We start from the raw sequence: 21,062 nt of genomic DNA on the forward strand, positions 1-21,062 counted from the left end.
CATTTTTGCTTCAGTCTCTTCAACTGTCCCTGTCAGTGTAACCTCTTCCAGACGCGAAAACCCTCCTCTTTTTGACTTACTCAGACCACACAACCCTCACTATCTATAACCTACTCCTGTCTGAGAAACCTACCTCTGCAAATTGCTCCAACTCTTCAACTCTCCATAAGCTCCTGCAGCTCTTACATCCCTCCCTGTCTACCAAATCTCTTCCATTCCCTAAACAGTCTGTGGAGACCCGACCACCATCCCTATCAGTGTAATCCTCTCCGGTCTCTGCAGTATTCCTGATCTGTCAAACTCATTCCATGCCTGTGCCTCTCCCAATCCAGTCCCTACAAAACCCACTATCTATTTAACATCCTCCTGTCACTATCACCCCCATGTCAATGTAAGCTCCTCCTGTGTCTCCACAATCTACCCATCTTCATAACCTTGTCCAGCTCTTACACCACTATCTGTTTAAACGTCACCCTCCCCTACAACTTCCTCCTGTTTGTGCTATGCTCCCTTATCTGTGAAACTGTCTCTGACCAAAATTGTTATCCCAATCTCTGAAAATTCCAGATTCCACAGCCTCCATAACCCCTAGAACCTAAGCCTTCCTATGTCTATAAACATCTTCAGTCACGACTACCCTGCATATCTCTGTTTGTTCTTCCAGTCGATACAAACCTCTTTATCTCTGTAATCTGCTCAGCTCCCTAAAACACTCTCTGTCTGTGATCCAGCCATGTCCTACAGACATCCTTATCCCTGTAAACTTCTCTATCCCTCCCAACATTCCCATCTCCATGAGCCCGTCAGCCCTACAGCTCTCCACATTTATGTAACCTCCTGTGGGTCTATGGTCCTCCCTCCCTGTGAAACCACCTCCAGTCCCCACATCCCTCCCAATCTGGGTCCTCTGCTCCAGATCAGACCATTGCTGTCTCTGTAACCACCCCCACTCCGGCCAACTCTTCCCATTTGTGTAACCTCGTTCAGACCCCATACTCTCCAGCTTCCTGCATTGCAACCAAAACCACATGTTTATGTAATATCCACCAGTGCTTACACCCTTCCCAACTCAGTAACCTTTTGCAGTCCTAACAAAGCACCTAAACTATGAAACTTCTCATTTCCCTACAATCCTCCCTCCCTCCTCAAATGCCTTCATCACCATGAAACCTCACAATTACTTAAGCCTCCTTTTGGCACGGCAACCCTCATAATGTCTGCAAAATTCTCGTGTCCTGATATGCCTCCCTATCTCCGTAACCCCCACCACCCTCCAGTGCCCTTCTGGGGAACATGGCAGAGGAGGGAAGATTTGTAGAGTCTGGACCATATTACGGAGGTAGAATTCTGGGAATTACAGATTTAGTCTAATGTCTGTGAAGTGCAGATTATTGGCGAGGACTCTAAAGACAGGATTTATGACTACTTGGAAAACCATAGTTAAATTAGAGACAGTCAGCATGGGTTTGTGAGGGGTAGGTCATGCCTCACAAACCTTATTGAATTCTTTGAGGATATGACATAATACATTGATGTTTCATTCAGAAAAGAAGGATGATTGGGATACAGGGAAATCTGTCTGTCTGGATACAGGATCGGATGGCCCAGAGAAGACAGAGGTTGGCAGCAGATGGACAGTATTGAGCCTGGAGCTCAGTGACCAGTGGTGTTCTGTAACAATAGGCTCTGGGACCCTGTTCTCTGTGATTTTTATAAATGACTTGGATGTGGATGTTGGAGAGTGGGTTAGTAAGTTTGCCAATCACACCAAGGTTGGTGGAGTGGTGGGGAACGTGGAGGGCTGTTGTAGGTTGCAATGGGACATTGACAGGACGCAGAGCTGGGCTGGAAGTGGCAGATGGAGTTCAATCTGGAAAAGTGTGAAGTGATTCATTCTGGAAGGTCGAATTTGAATACAGAATACAGGGTGAAAGGCAGAATACTTGGCAGTGTGGAGGAACAGTGAGATTGTGGGGTCCGTGTCCATAGATCCCTCAAGTTGCCACACACATTGATGGAGTTGTTAAAAAGGCATATGTTGTGTTGGCTTTCCTTAGCAAGGGGATCGATTTTAAGAGCCATGAGGTTTTTTTGCATCTTTATAGCATCCCGGTGAGACCACAATTGGAATATTGTGTTCAGTTCTGGTCCCCTGTTTACAGGAAGGATATGCAAGATTTAGAGAGCGTACACAGGAGATTTTCCAGGATGCTGCCTGGAATGGAGGGCATTTCTTATGGAGAAAGGTTGAGGGAGCTAAGGCTTTGCTCATTGGAGTGAAGAAGTAGGTGGGGTGACTTGGTAGAGGTGAACAAGATGATGAGAGGCACAGAGTGAGTGAATAGTCAGAGACTTTTCCTCCTATGGCATAAATGGCTGTTACAAGGGGGTATAATTTTAAGGTGATTGGAGGATGGATAAGAGGATAGAGAATGGTAGGTGGTTGAATGGACTGCTAATGGTGGTAGTAAAATAAGACATATTTGGGACATTTAATAAACTCTTAGACAGACACATGGAGAGGAGTAAAACGAAGGGTATGTAAGTTAGTTTGATCTTACAGTCGGATAAAAAGTTGTCATAGCATCATGGCCGAAGGGTCTTGGGCTGTACTGTTCCGTGTTCTACGTTCTGTATGGTAAACTGGGTAATAAGCTCAGATCAGTGTAAAAGGATATGGCATTCAGGAGAAGCTAGTGAACTGGATACAAAAATTACTTGATGGTAGGAGACAGAGGGTGGTGGGAGACATGTTTTTCTGACTGGAGGCATGGAAACAGCAGTGTAGTGGGTTCCCTGTTGCATGTCATTTGGATAAATGGGAGTATTGGTTTCCTGGTAAGTAAGCTTCTTGGGTGTCACTGACATTGTTGGTAAAGTGGTTAGTGGAGAAGATTATCTATGATACAACAGGATGAACAGTCCTGCTGGGATAGTGGGCTGAAGAATAGCAGATGGAGTTTAATTAGATAAAGGTGAAGTGTTCCATTTTGGTGAAACAACCAGGGTGGGACTTGTACAGTTAATGTTTGAGCCCTGGGTAGTGTTGTCAGTCAGTGACCCAGGGATGCAGGTACACAATTCTTTGAATGTGGTGTCACAGGTAGACAGGCTGGTGAAGCAGGCGTTTGGGATGGTTACCTTCATTGGGGAGAGCATTGAGAGGAGGAGTTCGGATGTCATGGTGTATCTGTAAAAGACATTGGTGAGGCTATCATAAAAACATTGTTGTTCAGTAGGAAGAACTCACCTGGTTCACTTGCCTCAGTTAGGGAAGGACATCTGACATTCTAACCTGGTCTGGACATCATGTGACTCCAGATCCACAGCAATATGGCTGATCTGAGCTGCCCTCTGGATAATTACCAGTCGGGTCAAAGAATGTTTGTCCAGGCAATGACACTCACATCCCATGAATGAATAAATAAAAATACATATGTCCCTCCCTCCCTCTGCAAACACCTCCACCTGCAGCAATCTGTACTGGCTTTGTAACACCGTTCAGACCCTGACCACTCTCTGTAACACTCTCACCACCTCCAGCACCTTCACCTCTCCCAGTTCCTATTGTGTCATTAAACCTTGACAATCATTCCCCTTCCCACTGCCAATCTCCTTCTAGCAGACCCTTTGAAATCCATTTAACATTTACACCTAAAGCACTCTCTCACTTCAGGATTTAAGTATTTTGTGGTGATCTTCTCAGCCTCATAATCTAGTATGATCCCTTTTTTCCTGAGTGAGGGACCAGTGGGGATTTCTTGCTGAGGTTTTTACCGTTTCAATGGAATATCCTTTTGTTGAGTGTTTTATACTATTCCATTAAATGTTTTCCACTGTTCATTTACTGACACATGTTTCAGTCTGTTTAGCCTGTTTACCTTGGTCAGTTCTCTCAAACTCATGTAATTGGCTATTTTTGTTTGTAGTTGTAGTTTGTCCTTTCTGTGATTCACTTTAAAACTTTATATTTATTTAAACTGCACTTTATAACAATTTTCCCGAAGGATCTCTGCAGGTGACGTTACTCATTCACTAAGTTTCATCACACGGTCGCTGTGTGATATTTATGTCCCTAGCCAGTTGCACAATGTGTTTTTCAAAGAAACACTGAAAAAAAATTAACCGAACTCCTCTTCGAATATCAATGCTGTCCTTGTGATTGACCCCGATTATACGAAGATTAAAGTTTCCAAAATTATCATAATACCTTTGTTAAAATAATTCCAATGAGTTCCTGTTTAATGCAGTGATGAGTCATGCAATACTGTTCGTTGGCTAAAACTATTCTGCTGCTCGTGTCCTTGGCAAGTAGTAGCCAGTATTTACATTCAGACTGACTCTACTTCATGATCTGCGACCAAATGCTTTCTCTGTAATGCCTTTGGAATCCATTATTGTTAGGGTTACCCATTTTGCCTGAGTCTCTGCAAGATTGTGAACCACTGAATATTTTTGTTCACACTGTATCCATGTCTCCCAGCTGTCTAAATCTCTTTTATCGCTTTGTAATAAGGTAGATGGATTTGTGACAGCGACGTTGTCCATTTCAAACAAAAAACAGAACTTACTCTTTCCCACAATTTTCTGTCACAAATCTATTTGCTGATGTACAATTTTAGTTAAACTCTGTCCCATCCTGTTCCTTTCTGCTTGTCTTCAGCCACATTCCCATGCTGTTCCATTGCTTCACCTTTTCCCTTTGGATTTGGAAAGCTCCTTTCACCTGAACCCTGTCCCTGCATCCTCTCTGTCAGTTTCAAACCCTGTCCATAAACCTACCGACATGATCGGCCAGGACCCTGGTCGCAGCACAGTTCCAGTGGGACCATCCGAATGGATTATTGTTGTAAATCAGGTCTGGGATGTGTGTGTCTCTGGCTGACCAGCCTTTCTTGCCCAGCCCTAGCTGCTCTTGAGCTGAGTAACTTGCTCGGCCATTTCAGAGGGTCATTGAGAGGCAATCACTTTTCTGTGGGGATGTCGTGCAGACCACGTGAGGATGGGCAGATGTCCTTCTCTAAAGGACAAGTGTTTGGATTTGTTGTACATCAGCACTGGTCTCATACTTATTTGTGGATTGTTAATTATTATTTTTAAAATTATTGATTTCAAATGTCTCCATTTCAGATGGTGGGATTCAAACCTGCCTCCCCTGAACATTAGCTGAGGTTTTGGATACATTCTCTCGCAATAATACCACTCAGCCATCACTTCGCCTGCTCACTGGCTGCTCATCCCTGAGCACTGATACCAGAGCATCATGAAGCTAAACCCATTCTTCCAACATGACTGTGTGATCCTGACATCTTCCAGCAATCTGGGACTATTACTTAATATCGCTCCATTTTACAGGTCTCTGTGGGACTCAGTCCCATTCTCCATGTGTAACCCTCACAGCATCTGTTTAATTTTCCATTCTGTCTATTTCTCTGTCTCCTGTAGTTACTCAGGAAGGTCCTGACTCAATAGCCTTCCCAGCTGCGTGGTAGATTGTCCATCACCACATTGAACACAGTTGGTCTGCCAGAGAGAGACAAAGGGAAAGGTGATCTGGAGCCTTCAGTAAATCCTGTAGTGAGGTAAGGTCACCCACAGTGCACAGAGCAAAGAGCAATGAGAGGGTTCCAAACATCTGTGAACAAGACATGACATTGATACAGTGCTGGAGGGGGAGCACAGTGCGCACACACACCCCAGTGTCAGTCACCACCCCTAATGTAAGTTCTGTTGTACTGAGACTCACTACTCTGCAACACTGTATCTATGGCATGTCTTGTGGTCCAGTGTCTTTAATAATTTTTAATTCCTATAACAATTCCTATTTCTGTAACCTCCTCGCTTCCCAATAGCCCCTTCACATATTTGAAATGTACTGCATTCCAGTCTAACATCACTATCCCTGTAACTTGCTTCAGTATCTGCAACATGCCTTATCTCGGTAGTCTCCTCCTCCAATAAGTAAAAAACAAGGACTGCAGATGCTGGAAACCAGAGTCTAGATTAGAGTGGTGCTGGAAAAGCCCGGCAGGCCAGGCAGCATCCGAGAAGCAGGAAAATCGACGTTTCGGGCAAAAGCCTTTCATCAGGAATAGAGGCCGGGAGCCTGCAGGATGGAGAGATAAATGAGAGGGGGGTGGGGAATGGGGAGAAAATAGCATAGAGTACAGTAGGTGAATGGGGGTGGGGATAAAGGTAATAGGTCAGAGATGAGGGTGGAGTGGATATGTGGAAAGGGAGATAGGCCGGTAGGACAGGTCATGAGGGCAGTGCTGAGAAGGAAGGCTGGAGGTGGGGTGAGATGGGGGAAGGGGAAATGAGGAAATTGGTGAAATCCACATTGATGCCCTGGGGTTGAAGTGTTCCGAGGTGGAAGATGAGGCGTTCTTTCTCCAGGCACGGGTGGTGAGGATGCGGCGGTGGAGGAAGCCCAGGAACTGCACGTCCTCAGCAGAGTGGGAGGGAGAGTTGAAATGTTGGGACACAGGTCAGTGGGGTTGATTGGTGTGGTTGTCCCAGAGATGTTCCCTAAAGCGCTCTGCTGGGAGGCGTCCAGTCTCCCTAATGGAGAGGAGACCGCATCAGGAGCACTGCTACCAGTACTCAGGGAGGACTAAGCTATTTTATTGGGATAGTCTGGACTCGCCGACCACAGGGAATAAAAACTTTGTCTATTTATGCTATTCATGTCCCTCATAATTTTGTAAACCTCTGTAAGGTCACCCCTCAGCCTCCGACGTTCCAGGGAAAACAACCCCAGCCTGTTCAGCCTCTCCCTGTAGCTCAAATCCTCCAACCCTGGCAACATCTTTGTAAATCTTTTCTGAACACTTTCAAGTTTCACAACATCTTTCCGATAAGGAGACCAGAATTGCACGCAATAATCCAACAGTGGCCTAACCAGCGTCCTGTAGAGCTGCAACATGACCTCCCAACTCTTGTACTCAATACTCTGACCAACAAAGGAAAGCATATCAAACACCTTCTTCACTATCCTATCTACCTGTGAATTCACATTCAAGGAGCTATGAACCTGCACTCCAAGGTCTCTTTGTTCAGTAACACTCCCTAGGACCTTACCATTAAGTATTATAAGTTCTGCTAAGATTTGCTTTCCCAAAATGCAACACCTCGCATTTATCTGAAATAAACTCCATCTGCCACTTCTCAGCCCATTGGCCCATCTGGTCCAGATCCAGTTTTAACCTGAGGTAGCCTTCTTCACAAGACATGACATTAATACAGTGCTGGAGGGGGAGCACAGTACACACACACACCCCAGGCTCAATCACCACCCCTAACGTAAGTTCTATTGTACTGAGACTCACTACTCTGCAACACTGTATCTATGGCATGTCTTGTGGTCAATTGTCTTTAATAATTTTTAATTCCTATAACAATTCCTATTTCTGTAACCTCCTTGCTTCCCGATAGCCCCTTCACATATTTGAAATGTAATGCAATTTTGGTGTAATCTGCAAACTTACTAACTGTACCTCTTATGCTCGCATCCAAATCTTTTATGTTAATGACAAAAAGTAGAGGGCCCAGCACCGATCCTTGTGGCACTCCACTGGTCACAGACCTCCAGTCTGAAAAAACAACCCTCCACCACCACCCTCTGTCTTCTACCTTTGAGCCAGTTCTGTATCCAAATGGCTACTTCTCCCTGTATTCCATGAGATCGAACCTTGCTAACCAGTCTCCCATGGGGAACCTTGTCGAACGCCTTACTGAAGTCCATATAGATCACATCTACTGCTCTGCCCTCATCAATCTTGTTTGTTATTTCTTCAAAAAACTATATCAAGTTTTTGAGACATGATTTCCCACGCACAAAGCCATGTTGACTATCCCTAATCAGTCCTTGCCTTTCCAAATACACGTACATCCTGTCCCTCAGGATTCCCTCCAACAACTTGCCCACCGCTGAGTTAAGGCTCACCCGTCTATAGTTCCCTGGCTTGTCTTTACCGTCCTTCTTAAACATATAGCACCATGTTTGCCAACCTCCAGTCTTCCGGCACCTCACCTGTGACTATCGATGATACAAATATCTCAGCACGAGGCCCAGCAATCACTTGTCTAGCTTCCCACAGAGTTCTCGGGTACAGCTGATCAGGTCCGAGGGACTTATCTACCTTTAACCATTTCAAGACATCCAGCACTTCCTCCTCTGGACATTTTGCAAGATGTCACCATCTATTTCCCTACAGTCTATATCTTCCAAATCCTTTTCCACAGTAAATACTGATGCAAAATGTTCATTTAGTATCTCCCCCATTTTCTGTGGCTCCACACAAAGGCTGCCTTGCTGATCTTTGAGGGGAGAAAGTGAGGTCTGCAGATGCTGGAGATCAGAGATGGAAATGTGTTGCTGGAAAAGCGCAGCAGGTCAGGCAGCATCTAGGGAACAGGAGAATCGACATTTCGGGCATTAGCCCTTCTTCAGGAATGAGGAAAGTTGGTCCAGCAGGCTAAGATAAAAGATAGGGAGGAGGGACTTGGGGGAGGGGCGTCGGAAATGTGATAGGTGGAAAGAGGTCAAGGTGAGGGTGATAGGTCAGACTGGGGTGGGGGCGGAGAGGTCGGGAAGAAGATTGCAGGTTAGGAAGGCGGTGCTGAATTTGATGGATTTGACTGAGACAGGCTGGGGGGAGGGGAAATGAGGAAACTGGTGAAATCCGAGTTCATCCCTTGTGGTTGGAGGGTTCCTAGCCGGAAGATGAGGCGTTCTTCCTCCAACCGTCGTTTCGCTGTGGTCTGACGATGGAGGAGTCCAAAGACCTGCATATCCTTGGTGGAGTGGGAGGGGGAATTGAAATGTTGAGCTACAGGGTGGTTGGGTTGGTTGGTCCGGGTGTCCCAGAGGTGTTCCCTGAAACGCTCCGCAAGTAGGCGGCCCGTCTCCCCAATATAGAGGAGGCCACATCGGGAGCCCCAAAGGAAACTTCCATATCCGCCACAGATTCACCTGTACCTCCACACATATCATCTATTGCATCCTTTGGCCCCAAAGGAAACTTCCATATCCGCCACAGATTCACCTGTACCTCCACACATATCATCTATTGCATCCTTTGGCCCCAAAGGAAACTTCCATATCCGCCACAGATTCACCTGTACCTCCACACATATCATCTATTGCATCCTTTGCACATCATCCGCCGCCATTTCCGCCACCTCCAAACGGACCCCACCACCAAGGATATATTTCCCTCCCCTCCCCTATCAGCATTCCGTAAAGACCACTCCCTCCGTGACTCCCTCGTCAGATCCACACCCCCCACCAACCCAACCTCCACTCCCGGCACCTTCCCCTGCAACCGCAGGAGGTGCAAGACTTGCGCCCACACCTCCCCCCTCACCTCCCTCCAAGGCCCCAAAGGAAACTTCCATATCCGCCACAGATTCACCTGTACCTCCACACATATCATCTATTGCATCCTTTGCATCCGATGTGGCCTCCTCTATATTGGGGAGACGGGCCGCCTACTTGCGGAGCGTTTCAGGGAACACCTCTGGGACACCCAGACCAACCAACCTGTAGCTCAACATTTCAATTCCCCCTCCCACTCCACCAAGGATATGCAGGTCTTTGGACTCCTCCATCGTCAGACCACAGCGAAACGACGGTTGGAGGAAGAACGCCTCATCTTCCGGCTAGGAACCCTCCAACCACAAGGGATGAACTCGGATTTCACCAGTTTCCTCATTTCCCCTCCCCCCAGCCTGTCTCAGTCAAATCCATCAAATTCAGCACTGCCTCCCTAACCTGCAATCTTCTTCCCGACCTCTCCGCCCCCACCCCAGTCTGACCTATCACCCTCACCTTGACCTCTTTCCACCCATCACATTTCCGACGCCCCTCCCCCAAGTCCCTCCTCCCTATCTTTTATCTTAGCCTGCTGGACCAACTTTCCTCATTCCTGAAGAAGGGCTAATGCCCCAAACGTCGATTCTCCTGTTCCCTAGATGCTGCCTGACCTGCTGATCTTTGAGGGGACCTATTCTCTCCCTAGTTACCCTTTTGTCCTTAATATATTTGTGAAAACCCTCTCAATTGCCCTTAATTCTATTTGCCAAAGCTATCTCATGTCCCCGTTTTGCCCTCCTGATTTCCCTCTTAAGTATACTCCTACTTTATTTTTCTCTGCCAAGGATTCACTCGATCTATTCTGTCTATACCTGACATATGTTTCCTTCTTTTTCTGAACCAATCCCTCAATTTCTTTAGTCATCTAGCATTCTATGTACCTACCAGCCTTCCCTTTCACCCTGACAGGAATATACTTTCTCTGGATTCTTGTTATCTCATTTCTGAAGGCTTCACATTTTCCAGCCGTCCCTTTACCTGCGAACATCTGCCTTCAGTCAGCTTTCGAAAGTTTAGATTACTTACAGTTTGGAAACAGGCCCTTCGGCCCAACAAGTCCCCACCGACCCAGACCCATTCCCCTACATTTACCTCTGCACCTAACACTACGGGCAATTTAGCGTGGCCAGTTCACCTAAGCTGTGGGACGAAACTGGAGCACCTGGAGGAAACCCACCCAGACACGGGGAGAATGTGCAAACTCCACACAGCCAGTCGCCTGAGGCGGGAATTGAACCTGGGTCTCTTGCGGTGTGAGGCAGCAGTGCTAACCACTGTGCCACCGTGTTGTTCTTGCCTAATACCATAAAAGTGGCCTTTCTCCAATTTAGCACTTCAACTTTTAGATCTGGTCTATCCTTTTCCATCACTATTTTAAAACAAATAGAATTATGGTCGCTGGCCCCGAAGTGCTCCCCCACTGACAGCTCAGTCACCTGCCCTGCCTTATTTCCCAAGAGTAGGCCAAGTTTTGCATCTTCTCTAGTAGGTACATCCACATACTGAATCAGAAAATTGTCTTGTACACACTTAAGAAATTCCTCTCCGTCTAAACCTTTAACATTATGGCAGTCCCAGTCGATGTTTGGAAAGTTAAAATCCCCTACCATACCTACCCTATTATTCTTACATATAGCTGAGATCTCCTTACAAGTTTGTTTCTCAATTTCCCTCTGACTATTGGGGGGTCGACAATACAATCCCAATAAGGTGATCATCCCTTTCTTATTTCTCAGTTCCACCTAAATAACTTCCCTGGATGTATTTCTGGGAATAGCCTCCCTCAACACAGCTGTAATACTATCCCTTATCAAAAATGCCACTCCCCCTCCTCTGTTGCCTCCCTTTCTATCCTTCCTGTAGCATTTGTATCCTGGAACATTAAGCTACCAGTCCTGCCCATCCCTGAGCCATGTTTCTGTAATTGCTATGATATCCCAGTCCCATGTTCCTATACATGCCCTGTGTTCATCTGCCTTCCCTGTTAGGTCCCTTGCATTGAAATAAATGCAGTTTAATTTATTAGTCCTACCTTGTCCCTGCCTGCCCTGACTCTTTGATTCCCTTCTGTTCTCAGCTGTACCCGTCTCAGATCGAGCTCCCAAAATCCTTCCTGTGATTGTTACCACATCCCATCCCTGCATTCCTTCAAATCCATGTAAAGTCCTCCCATTCCTAAAACCTTCCCTGCACCTGTCCCCTGTTCCAGCTTCCACAACCCTCCTATTCTCAGTAAGACACACCCCCGTCCCAGTTACTGCAGCCCGCTGCATCACTAAATGCCAGTGGTCACTATAATATCAGAGTAAGGTGTGAAAGCAGGAATACTCTACTGGGTTAGATGATCAGTGGTGCTGGAAGAGCACAGCAATTCAGGCAGCATCCGAGGATAGGCAAAATCGACGTTTCGGGCAAAAGCCCTTCATTCCTGATGAAGGGCTTTTGCCCGAAACGTCGATTTTGCCTATCCTCGGATGCTGCCTGAATTGCTGTGCTCTTCCAGCACCACTGATCCAGAATCTGGTTTCCAGCATCTGCAGTCATTGTTTTTACCTGGGTTAGATGATCAGTCGTGATCATATTGAATGGTGGGACCGACTCTGTGGTCAAATGGTCGATACCTGCACTTCGTTCCTGTTCTTCTCTATAAACTTACTATCTCCATAACCTCCCTCATGTCCCCACAGTCCTCCCTACGTGTGTAAGCCCCTTCAGTTCCCACAGCCCTCCCTATCTCCATAAACTCCTTCAGTCCTCAAGATTTTCCTGTCCATGAAACCTGAATCATTCCCCACAAACATCCCTAACTCCATAACCTCCAAAAGGCCCTACGACCCTCCTTACCTCCATAGTCTCATCCAGACCCGACTTCCCTCCTGTTCAGAGCAACCTCCTTTAATCCCCATGATCCTCCTGATCTGTGCAACCTACTTCAGTCCCAACAGACCTCCAGACCACTTTGGCCTCTTTCAGGCCCCACAACACTCCCTATCTCCATAATGTTCTTCGGTCACCACTGCATTCTCTATGTCCATAATCTCATACAGTCCCCACAGCACTCCCTATCTCCATAATATCCTTCAGTCCCCACGACCCCCCCTATTTCCAAAGCCTCTATTACCTGTTGAACCTCTAAGCTACCTTTTTCAGATTGATAAACAAGAACTTCCATAACCTCTTCTGCTGCCAGTCTGAAACCAAACAGTGTTCGTTAGCCTGACAGTAGGTCGGGAGCTGGAATGTATTAGAAAGGATATGTCAATAAACAATAACTAGACCCTCAGAAACGCAATTAATAAAAAGACAATGTGTTTTTGAGCCTGTTGGATTGTATTTTTATTCGTGTGAATATAAATGGCAGAATAGATACGGGTGGAGGAGTGGTTGTACCGAGGATACGGTTTATTTTAATTTTCAGAAACCTTTACACAAGTTTCAGTTCGGGTTAAGGAGTAACTTGGTAGAGAACAGGCATCTTAACTATCAGGATGTGGTTGAGATATTAGACAAAACAATCTTGTCAGAATTTACTGTGGAGAAAGACATAGAAGTTCAGGAACTTGGGGAAATAAATAGTGATGTCTTGGAAATAATCCACAACAGAGAAGAAAAATGCTGGAATCTTAAAACAAATAAAGGTAGATCAATCCTCAGTAGCTCATTAGGTCTATCCTTGAATATTTTGGGAAGCTAGGGAAGAGATTGCAGTGTCCCTAACAGAGATATTTATATTATCAACAGACACAGTGAGGTACCGGAAGACTGGAGGGTGACTAATGGTATTCCATCACTAAAGGACTGCAGGGAAACACCAGGAAATTACAGCCCCGTGATCCCAGTGCTGGGGAGGTTGTTGGAGGAGATTCTGAGAGAAAGGAGCGACATATATTTGGAAAGGCAAGGGCTGATTAGAGATAGTCAGCATGGCTTTGTGAGTGGGAAACCGTGCTTCACACACTGGATTGACTCTTTGAGGAGTTGGCCAAGAAATAGATGAAGGCAGAGCAGTCAATGTTGTCTACATGAAATTCAGCAAAGCATTTGACAAGGTTCCAAGCGATGTAGGACATCTAGTCAAGAGGAAGAAGGAAAATAACTTAACGTTGAGGATCCAAGGATCAGAAGCAGGGATCTAGAGAGTTACATGGGCCAGCACGGTGGCTCAGTGGTTAGCACTGCTGCCTCACAGCACCAGGGATGCGATTTCGATTCCAGCCCCAGGCGACTATCTGTGTGGTGTTTGCACATTCTCTCCGTGTCTGTGTGGGTTTCCGACAGGTGCTCCGGTTTCCATCCACAGCCCAAAGATGTGCTGGTTAGGTGAATCAGGCATGCGTTGTTCAAGAAAGGGAATAGAGATATTCCTGGGAATCACAGACCTGTCAGTCTTCTGTCTGTGATGTGCAGATTATTGGAGAGGACTCGAGGAGCCAGGATTTATGATTCCTTGGAAAACCATAGTTTGATTAGAGAAAGTCAGCTTGGCTTTGTAAGGGACAGGTCATGTCTCACAAATCTTATTGAATCCTTTGAGAATGTGACAAAACATTTGTGGCTCATTTAGAAAGTACAGAGTATGGGATACATGGAAACCTGCCTGTCTGGATACAGAATTCCTGGCCCATAGAAGAGAGAGGGTGATGACAGATGGAAATCATTCAGCCTGGAGCTCGGTGACCAGAGGGTTTTCTGCAGAGAGAGGTCAAAAAATCTCTGCTCTTTGTGATTTCTGGATGACTTGGATGTGTGAGTGGAAGACTGGGTAAGTAAGTTTGCCAATGACACGAAGGTTGGTGGAGTGGTGAATAGTGTGGATGTCTGTTGGAGGTTGCAATGGGACATTGACAGGATGTAGAGCTGGGCTGAGAAGTGGCAGATGAAGTCAAATCTGGAAAAGTGTGAAGTGCTGCATTTTGGAAGGTGAGACTTGAATACAGAATACAGGAGTAAAGACAGAATATTGAATAGTGTGGAGGAACAGATGGATCTTGGATTTCATGAACACGGATACGTCAAGTTTACCACCCATGCTGATAGTGTTGTTTAGAAGAAATATGTTGTATTGGCTTTCATTAGCTGGGGGTTTTAAAGCCATGAGGTTATGCTGCAGGCCTATAGAGCCCTGTTTAGACCCCGATTAGAATATTGTGTTCAGTTTTGGTCCCTTCGTTACAGGAAGGATGTGGAAGCTTTAGAGAGGGTAAAGAGGAAATTTACCAGGATACTGCCTGGACTGGAGAGCATGTCTTATGAAGAAAGGTTGAGGGAGCTAAGGCTTTTCTCATTGGAGTGAAGAAGGGTGAGGGGAGACTTGGTAGAGGTTAACAAGATGGTGTGAGGCATAGATAGAGTGAATAGTGAGAGTCCTCTTTATCCCATGGCATGCATGGTACAAGGGGGCATAATTTTAAGGTGATTGGAGGATGGGTAAGGGGAGATTTCAGATGTAGGTTCTTTACACAGAGAGTGGTGGGTGGGTGGAGCGGACATTTAATAGACTCTTGGATAGGCACATGGATGATAGTAAAATGAAGGTTATGTAAGGTAGTTTGATCTTACAGTCGGGTAAAAAATAGCATGGCATCATGGCCGAAGGGTCTTGTGCTGTACTGTTCTGTGTTCTACGTTCTGTATGGTAAACTGGGTAATAAGCTCAGATCAATGTAAAAGGATATGGCATTCAGGAGGAGCTAGTGAATTGGATACAAAATTGGGCTTGATGATTGGAGATAGAGGGTGATGGGAGACATATTGTTTTTCTGACTGGAGGCATGTGACCAGCGGTGGAGTGGGTCCACTGTTGTTTGTCATTTGGATAAACGGTTTGGATGGGAATATTGGTTTTGTGGTAACTAAGATTTTTGAGTGACACTGAAATTGTTGGTAAAGTGGACAGTGAAGAAAGTTATCTGTGATACAACAGGACGAAGAGGACACTGGGATAGTAGGTGAAGAATAGCAGATGGACTTTAATTAGATAATGTGAAGTGTTCCATTTTGGTGAAACTAACCAGGGTGGGACTTGTACAGTTAATGTTCGGGCCCTGGGTAGTGTCAGTCAGAGACCCAGGGATGCAGGTACACACTTCTCTGAAAGTGGTATCACAGGTGGACAGGTTGGTGAAGCAGGTGTTTGGGATGGTTACCTTCTTTGGGCAGAGCATTTAGAGTAAGAGTTGGGATGTCATGTTGTATCTGTACAAGACATTGGTGAGGCCACCATAAAAGCATTGTTGACCAGTAGGAAGTACTCATCTGGTTCACTTGTGTCCTTTAGAGAAGAACATCTGACATTCTAACCTGGTCTGGCCTGCACGTGACACCAGACCCACAGCAATATGGCTGACTCTATGCTATACTCTGGGTAATTAGCAATGGGGCAAAGAATGTTGGTCCAATCAGTGACACCCTTATCCCATGAATGAATAAATAAAAATACATGTATCCCTCCCTACCTCTGCAAACCCCTCCAGCTGCAGCAATCCGTACTGGCTTTGTAACACCGTTCAGGCCCTGACCACTCTCTGTAACTCTCACCACCTCCAGCACCTTCAGCTCTCCCGGTTCCTTTTGTGACATAAAACCTTGACAATTATTCCCTCTTCCACCTGGCCTCCTCCTGCGAGCAGACCCTTTGAAATCCCTTTAAAACTTACTCCTAAAACATTCCCTCACTTCAGAATTTTAAGTACTTTTTGGTGATCCTCTAAGCCCGTTAATCTAATATGATCCTTTTTACTTGAGGGAGGGACCGATGGGGATTTCCTGCTGAGGATTTGTCTGTTTCAGTGGAATGTCCTTTTGTTGAGTGTTTTATACTGCTCCTTCAGATGTTTTCCACTGTTCATTTACAGACACATATTTCAGTCTGTTTAGCCTGTTGACCTTGGTCAGTTCTCCTCTCAAACTCATGTAATTGGCTGTTTTTGTTTCTAGTTGTAGCTTGTCCTTTCTGTGATTCACTTTAAAACTTTATATTTCTTTAAACTGCACTTTATCACAATTTCGCAGAGGATCTCTCCAGGTGACATTACTCATTCACTACGTTTCATCACACAACGGTCGCTCTGAGATAGTTATGTCCCTCGCCAGTCGCACAATTTGTTATTCAAAGAAACACTGAAAACTAATTCTCTGAACTCCTCTTCCAATATCACTCTTGCCAGTGTGACTGTCCCAGATTTTGTGAATATTGATGTTTCCCAAAATTATCACAATGTGTTTGTTAAAAAAATTCCAATGCGTTCCTGTGTAATGCAGTGATGAGCAACGGAATGCTGTTTGGTGGCTAAAACTGTTCTACTGCTTGTGTCCTTGGCAAGTCGTAGCCAGAATTTACATTCAGACTGACTCTACTTCATGATCTAAGACCAAATGCTTTCTCTGTCATGCCTTTCTTAGTGTTACCCATTTTGCCTGAGTTTCCGCAAGATTGTGATTCATTGAATATTTATGTCCACCTTTTGTTCACCCTGTAACCATATCTCTCTGGTGTCTAAACCTCTTCTGTCTCAGTGTCACACATCCATCTGCCTTATTGATCAGACTTCGTCCATTCAAAAAAAAACATAACTTACTCTCTCCCACAATTTCCTGTCACAAACCTATTCCCTGATGTACAGTTTTAGTTAATCGCTGTCCCATCCTGTTCCTTTCTGATTGCCTTCAGCCACATCCCCATACTGTTCCGATGCTTCACCTTTTCTCTTTGGATTTGGAAAGCTCCTTTCACCTGGACCCTGTCCCTGCATTCTCTCTGTCAGTTTAAAGCCCTGGCAATAAACCTACTGACATGATTGGCCAGGACACTGGTCCCAGTACGGTTGCGGTGGGACCATCCTATTAGATTTTTTTTAAAATCAGGTAGGGGAAGTGGGTGTCTCTGGCTGACCAGCCTTTCTTGCCCAGCCCTAGCTGCCCTTGAGCTGAGTAGCTTGCTTGGCCATTTCAGAGGGCAATTGAGAGGCAAACACTTTGCTGTGGGTATGTCGTGCAGACCACGTGAGGATGATCAATCTTGTTGTCGAAAGGACAAGTGGGCGGCACGGTGGCTCAGTGATTAACACTCCTGTATCACAGCACCAGGGTCCCAGGTTCGATTCCAGCCGCGGGCAACTGTGTGGAGTTTGCACATTCTCCCCGTGTCTGCATGAATTGCCTCCGGATGCACTGGTTTCCTCCCACAGTCCCAAGATGCCCAGGTCAGGCGAATTGGCCATGCTAAATTGCCCATAGTGTTAGGTGTATTAGGTCGAGGGTGATGGGTCTGAGTGGGTTACTCTTGGGCTGAAAGGCCTGTTTCCACACTGTATAGAATCTAATATAAGGGATTGGGATTTTTGTACATCAGCAATGGTTTCATATTTGTTTATGGATTGTTAATTACTATTTTTAAAACTATTGATTTTGAATTCCACCTTATCTTATGATGGGATTCAAACCTGCCTCCCCTGAACGATAGCAGTGATTTTGGACAAATGCCCTAACAATAATGTTACTAGGCCATCACTTCACCTGCTCACTGGTTGCTCATCCCTGAGCACTGACACATGAAGCTCAACCCATTCTTCCAACATGATTGTGTGATCCTGAAGTCTTCCAGCACTCCGGTGATATCACTCAGTCTCTCTCCATGTGGTATCCCTCACTGTGTGGGTCTAATTGCTGCCTCTGTCAACGTCTCTCACTCTTGCAGCTACTCCAGATCCTGAGCCAACAGAATTCTCCACTCCAGAGAGACGCAACAGCACAGGCCAGGGATGGAGTTTGGGATTTTTCAGATATCTGTGGGGCTCATTTCCATTCTCCTTGTGTAACCCTCACTGCATCAGTCTAATTTACCATTCTGTCTACTTCTCTGCCTCCTGTAGGTTCTCAGGAAGTTACTGACTCAATAGACTTCCCAATTGCTGTGTGTCTCATCCATCACCTCATTGAAGATGGTTGGTCAACCAGAGAGACAAAGGGCAGGGAGATCTGGAGCCTTCAATAAATCCTGCAGTGAGGTAAGATCACTCACAGTGCACAGAGAAGGGAGCAGTGAGAGGGCTCCAAACATTGGCTAACAAGACATGATATAGATACAGTACTGGATGGGGAGCACAGTATAGACACACACCATGCTCAATCACCACATCTACTTTAACTTATGTTGCACTGAGACAGCATTGGGAGTTCAGAGTTATCAATCCAGGCCTGCGCTGTCTTAGTGAGCATCAGGACAACAGAGATTAAAGCAGGCCTCCGATGAGAGGTTGTGAATGCTGCCTGGGATCTTTCTGTTCTGTGTTCTCCCTCGAATACTGTACTAAGACTCATTACTCTGCAACACTGTATCTATGGCATGGCTTATGCACCAGTGTCTTCAGTCATTTTTAACTCATATAACAGTAATTGCCCCTGTAACCTGCTCCATTCCCGATCGTCCCTCCACATATTTGAAACATACTGCATTCCAGACTACCATCCCTAACGCTGTGACTTGCTTCAGTGTCTACAACGTGCTTTATTTCGGTACTGTAATCCTCTGTAACTGGATGCAGAGTGATATAGCAGGGAAACAGAACCTGTGGTTCAACTCCTCAATGCCGCCCATGTTACCTAAACTGAACGAGTCCTATTTGCCTGCGTTTGGCCCTTATCTCTTCAAACTTTCTCCTCTCAATATACCTCCCCAAATGTCTTTTCCATGCTGTAATTGTTCTTGTTTCTCCCATGTGCCTGAGGCAGTCCGTTCCACCTATGCACCATCCTCTGTGGATAATGTTCCCCCTCAGCTCCCTCTTTAAATCTTTGCTCTCTCACCTCCCGTTTATACCCTCTAGTTTTGGACTCACCTACCCTTGGCTGTTCACCATTCTTAGGGTCACCCCGTGGCCTCCTCTGCCCAAGGGAAATATTTAGGACAATGTTACAAATATCTCCAACGTATGTAACAAAGTGCTGGCCAATGTTGGCAAATGTGCCAAATGTCGATTTCCCCACCCTGTCCACCTGGTATGCCACTTGCAAGAAACAATGTAACTTGCACACCCTGATCTCTCTCTCTCTGTCTCTCTCTCTCTGTTCGACCTGGCCAGAGCCCTTCCATTATCTGTGTTAGTCCTCCATGGTTTGTCTTAACAAAATCCAACACCTGAATTAAACTCCATCTTTCATTCCTTAGTCCACTGGCCCAGTTGGTCACGATCCCCTTTGATAACCGTATTTACTGCCCACGACACCATTCATTTGATCATCAACAAACTTTTGCACAATCACTCCTATATTTTCAACCAACTCGTTTCTGGAGATGATGCAGCCCTGATCCTTTCTTCAACAATAGAATAAAACCATATTCTTGTCATAGAGCCATACAGCATGGAAACTGACCCTTCAGTTGATACCCACCATAATCTAAAACTAAGCTCTTCCCAGCTGTCTGAAGATGGCCCATATCACTCCAACCCTTCCCTATTCATCTGTTTATCCAAATATCTTTTAAATGTTGTAATTGCACCCACATCAACCCCTTTCTCAGGAAGTTCATTCCACACTCAAACCACCCTCTGTGTAGCAAATTGCCACATATCTTTTTTTTGAACATCTCTCTCTTCTAACCTTAAAAATGTGGCCCCTCCTTTTGAGACTCCCCCATCCTGAGGAAAAGGCAACTAGCATGAAATCGATCTATATACCTCATTTATTTTTATAAACCTTTATAGCATCATGTCTCAACCTCCAGGCTCCAGTGAAAAAAGACTCAGCCGATCCAGCCATTTTTCAGAACTCGAGCCTTCCATATCCAGCAATATCCTGGTAAATCTCTTCTGAACGCCCTGCAGTTTAATAATATCTTCCCTGTTAACTGGGCGACCAGAACTGGACAGAGTATTACAGAACAGGCATCGCAAATGTCTGTCCAATCTCAACATGACGTCCCAAATCCTACACTCAATGGACTGAGCAATAGTCAGGCATACCAAGCACCGTCTTATCCATCCTGTGATGCAAGCTTCAAGAATTATGTACCTGAACCCGGAGGTCCCTCTGCTCTAAAACACTAACCGAAGCCTTAACATTAATTGTATAAGCTCTATTCTTGTTTGTTTTACAAAATGCATTACCTCGTATTTATTAAGATTGAATTCCATCTCTAGTTTTTCAGCCCATTCACTCCCTTCATCAAGATCCCTTTGTAATCTCAGAAAACATCCTTCACTGTCCATGATGCCACCCTCCAGCCTGCCAGCCCATCACACATGGCTGTCAGTAGTACACATACCTTTGCTAGGGCTCTACAATTTCTTCCCTAACATCCCACAGTGTCCTGTGATACACTTAATCAGGTTCTGGGACTTGCCATAGCTTTTTGTTTTAAAACCTCCAGCACCACCTCTTCAATAACATGCACTCTTTTCAAGTCATAGAGATATACAGTATAGAAACAGACCCTTCGGTCCCCAACTCGTCCAGGCTTCCCAGAAGATCTAAATAAATCCATTCCCTTTTCCAGCATTTGGCCCATATACGTCTACACCCTTACTATTCAGATGCCCATCCAGATACCTTTTAAATGTTGTAATTGTATCAGTCTCCATTACTTTCTCTCTCAGCTCATTCCATACACACATCACCATGTGTGAAGAAGCTGTCCCTTCAGTCCCTCTGTAAACCATTCACCTCTAACCTTAAACCTATGCCCTCT

At 45.5% G+C, this 21,062-nt stretch overlaps 1 protein-coding gene across 2 annotated transcripts in view; it reads left to right on the forward strand.

The window, feature by feature from the left end:
• LOC148149526 (uncharacterized) overlaps positions 1-18,355 on the forward strand; it is a 60,985-nt gene extending 42,630 nt beyond the window's left edge. For both annotated transcript variants that reach the window (XR_015757795.1, XM_087989502.1), the window contains exons 3-4: positions 5,446-5,582; positions 18,247-18,355. Coding sequence is in view for 1 of the 2 variants with exons in the window: in XM_087989502.1 (XP_087845628.1) it covers positions 5,446-5,472 (27 nt within the window). In the remaining variant the exon portion in view is untranslated. The remainder of the gene's footprint in view (positions 1-5,445; positions 5,583-18,246) is intronic.
• The last annotated feature ends 2,707 nt before the right edge of the window (positions 18,356-21,062 follow it).

Source organism: Chiloscyllium plagiosum, unplaced genomic scaffold (assembly GCF_037043375.1).
Source record: "Chiloscyllium plagiosum isolate Xiang-an unplaced genomic scaffold, Cpla_swu_hap1 HiC_scaffold_8, whole genome shotgun sequence".
NCBI classification, from domain to species: Eukaryota; Metazoa; Chordata; class Chondrichthyes; order Orectolobiformes; family Hemiscylliidae; genus Chiloscyllium; species Chiloscyllium plagiosum.